This window comes from Muntiacus reevesi, chromosome 4, assembly GCF_963930625.1.
Source record: "Muntiacus reevesi chromosome 4, mMunRee1.1, whole genome shotgun sequence".
NCBI classification, from domain to species: Eukaryota; Metazoa; Chordata; class Mammalia; order Artiodactyla; family Cervidae; genus Muntiacus; species Muntiacus reevesi.
Genome location: NC_089252.1, coordinates 38,261,379 through 38,264,902, shown reverse-complemented (window position 1 = coordinate 38,264,902; position 3,524 = coordinate 38,261,379). Strand labels below are relative to the sequence as shown.

The window sequence follows — 3,524 nt, the reverse complement described above, 5'->3', positions numbered from 1 at the left end:
ACTGTCATATTCATTTGAATTCTTGAACTCTCAACACACAGTGACATCTCAGGGGCTCTCAGCTGGGACAAAGACAGCGAGGCCCAGTAATTTTCGTGGCGGGAACTCTGTAATGGCTCGTCCTGATTTTGCATTGAACTAACAGCTGTGTAACTCTTGGAATTGAAAACAAAGCAAATATTCTTACAGAGCCTTTTCTCCAAAGAGCTTTGCATGTCACTCAACTCATCTGTAATTTGTAAAATTTTGAAATAAGTGAGAGATCTCCAAAGCGTTTTATTTCATTAATTTATTTATTTTTGGCCATGCCCCTTGACATGTGGGACCCTTGTTCCCCCATCAAGGATTGGACCCACACCACCTGCATTGGAAGAGTGGAGTCTTAATCACCGGACCCTCAGGGAAGTGCCTCAGCTAATTTTTAAAGGACCACAGGTGAAAGCCAGTAGCAAACATCACCCCCCTCTGAATATGAAAGGGTAATGACTTTTGGGGGTGGGCTGTCTATGCCTTACCTCCTCTTTCCTGCCTTTTGAGCTTTTCCCCCCGGCTGTTAGCTCACCTCGGAGAAGGCAAATCTAGGAAGAGAGGAGGAGTGAAATTACAACAGGGGACGGTAACCATTGGCCCGCGTCTCTAGAGAAGCTTGAGGATATGACTGGGCGCAAGAGAAGGATTGGAAAGAAGATGGACACTGAGTGTTGGCTCTGTTTGTGTTTATTCTCTGAAAGCCAGCACGCTGCACCCCGTCACCCACCCCCAGACGTCAGCATGAGCGGCTGGACTGCTGCCCTACGGTCATTCTAGAGGCAAAGTTCCTGTGGCTTGTCTCCCCCGGGACTCAAGGGGAAGCTCTGCTGGATTTGGTCGTTGCCAGGAGGGCTGGGTGCCAGCTTCTCTTTGGTCCCAAGGGATGCTGGATGGAGACAGGGGTGGGGGCATGTCTTGCTGGGGCTTTGTGGCTTCAGGGTGCCAGCTCAGGGACTGAAACCACACGGTCTCAACCCCTCCTATATTGTACCTGGCTCACAGCACGTACTTAGTAAACATTTCACTTTTGGTGGACATTGAATCATACCTGCTGTCCTCTCTCTCAAAGGCTGAATCCCACTGCTCCCCAGAAGAAGCAGAATTATTTTTCTTTGGGGAAAGAAAACCCAAGTCCCCTATCCACTGATATTCAGAAGGAGATGATATTATGCGGGTTTTTGGGAGAGGCCGGCGGGCTGTCTCTTCAGTTGTGTCGGACTCTTTCCCACCCTGTGGGACTGTAGCCCACCAGGCTCCTCTGTCCATGGGATTCTTTAGGCAAGAATACTGGAGTGGGTTACCATGCCCTCCTCTAGGGGATCTTCCCATTACCCAGGGATCGAACCCGCATCTGCTGCATTGCAGGTGGATCCTCTACTGCTGAGAAGTAGAAGCCCATTTATAGGAGTATACACAGCTAAAAAGCAAACACCTGCTAAGAAAGGGGCGTTCGGTACAACTCAGCACATAGTAACGCAAGCCTCCACCCGCAGCAACAGGAAGAGGAGAGGGTTTAGACTAGGGAAGTTCCCGTCTGAGTCTGTCGGTGCCTCCAACGCCACCCTCAGGTGTGTTTTCTGTCCTTCAGGTAACTGACGAGCATCTCCAGCCCCCCCTCCAGCAGCTCGGGCAGAGGTTTGGATAAAGGGTTACGGGAAATGTGCAGCCCTTTGTCCATGGGGTTCCAGGCGATCCTGGTCAGCCTGCAGAGCATGTAGAGCTCCGCAGGGAGCGTCTGGATGTCATTGTTGTTCAGGTTCAGCAGCTCCAGGCTTGTGAGCAGGCAGAGCGAGCGTGGGAAGGTGTGGATGTGGTTGCCCTCAGCGATGAAGATCTGCAGGCCGGCCAGGCACTGGATGCTCTCGGCAATGTTCTCCAGGCGGTTGGAGCCCACGTGCAGGAAGTCCAGCTCCTTGAGTGAGAACACGCAGACGGGGATGTGGGCGAAGCGGTTGTGGCTGAGGTTCAGCTTGCGCAGCCGAGACAGGTCGGCGAGGCTGGCGGGCAGCTGGGACAGGCAGTTGTGCGACGCGCTCAGGACCTCCAGGCTCCGGCAGGCGCCCAGCTCGGCCGGCAGCTCCGTCAGGCCGTTCATGTGCACGAACAGGACTTTGAGGCTCTGCAGGAGGCTGACCTCCCGGGGCAGCGTCTTCAGGCGGTTCCCGCACAAGTTCAGGACCACCAGCCGCGTAAGCTTCCCCAGCTCGGGCGGAACGGCCCGGAGCTGGTTGTGGGACAGGTTGAGCTTCTGCATCTCCGACAGGCCCCAGAGGAAGTCGGGCGCATCCGTCATGCCCTTGGTGACCAGGCTGAAACTGACATGGCGCAGCCCCCGCTTCAGCAGGCAGCGCGGGTCCCTGCCGGGAAGCAGAGCATCGTCCCAGGAGGAGAACTTCTGCCTCCCCCGCAGTAGCCCCCGCCCCAGGGGGCCCTTGTCCTTGCGACGGGCCCCGGACTGCCTGGCCCCCATGTACCTCCTTTCTCCAGCGTCTCTCTTGCCACAGATGGTGATGGAGACCGACTCCACTGCTAAAGCCCAGCAGGGGGCCGATCGGGTGATGGGAGCCGTAGCTGGTGGTGCCGCAGGTGGAGTAGGACTTGGGGGGATGCGGGAGATGGGAATCCCAGATGCCCGGCTCTCGGGATCCCTTGGGGTTCCAGATGCCTGACTGTGGCTCCAAGAGCTGCGAGCACCCCGACTGCGTCGAGGTGGCTTCTCTTGGAGAAGCAGGGCTGTAATGACACACTCCTCCCCGGGGCTGCAGAACTGAACTGCTTGGCTCCCTCTGAACACCACCGGGCAGCTGTCGTTGTCACTCTGCCCGCACTTTATTGGTCTGGTGTGAGCAAGCAGGTCACGGGGAGGCCGCCTCTGACTGTCCCCTCTTGGCTTCTCTGGGGTGTCACAGCTGAGCAGGGTGATTAACCAGCCCGTCTCCAGGGAGAAACCAAGGGGGAAAATTGAAGCCAGGGTGTCGGCAGGTCTCAGGCTCATCCCAACCCCAGAGCAGAGCTGGGCTGAATGCTGGTCACGAAGCTATTATTATATGTTCTCACAGCCAGGAATCAATAGAAGTATTACACACACACACACACACACACACACCAATTCAAATTGCTGTGAATCGCAGATTGTGCAAAAAAAGTAGCAGAAGGAGTCTTGATGCCTGGAATCCTCCAGGCCAGGGTTTTACACGGTGCTGGTCAGAGGTGATTTCTTGAGGAGAGGGTGAAGAAGGGTGCAGACTGCACTCCCATTTTCTCTCAGAGGAGCTCTGGGGTCACCTGTTTCACAAAGAGCTCCTGGATCTGCTCAGGTGACTTCAAATGTCAGGACAGCACTTGAGTGATGGCTTAGTAAGGAAAACACGGTGCCCACTGTCCTGGAAAGTGGTCTGAAGAGGCTCCCTGGTACACACCTCCCACTCTCCATCTCTGTCTCTCTCGTTGCACAAGTTACCTTATTCCCTAAGCTGCTAGAGTCAGCTGTTGGT

The 3,524-nt window shown here is 55.2% G+C and overlaps 1 protein-coding gene across 1 annotated transcript; it reads right to left on the bottom strand.

The window, feature by feature from the left end:
* Window positions 1–306: 306 nt before the first annotated feature.
* Window positions 307–2,778, bottom strand: LRRC30 (leucine rich repeat containing 30). The gene is made up of 2 exons (XM_065935155.1): window positions 1,079–2,778; window positions 307–578 (listed from the first exon to the last, which is right to left on the bottom strand). Exon 1 carries the CDS (start codon window positions 2,498–2,500, stop codon window positions 1,595–1,597), a length of 906 nt encoding a protein of 301 aa, XP_065791227.1. The 5' UTR covers window positions 2,501–2,778; the 3' UTR covers window positions 307–578; window positions 1,079–1,594.
* Window positions 2,779–3,524: the final 746 nt, after the last annotated feature.

What these genes read in the sequence shown, in the direction of transcription:
- LRRC30 (XM_065935155.1), bottom strand. Translation starts at nt 2,500, where the DNA reads ATGGGGGCCAGGCAGTCCGGGGCCCGTCGCAAGGACAAGGGCCCCCTG.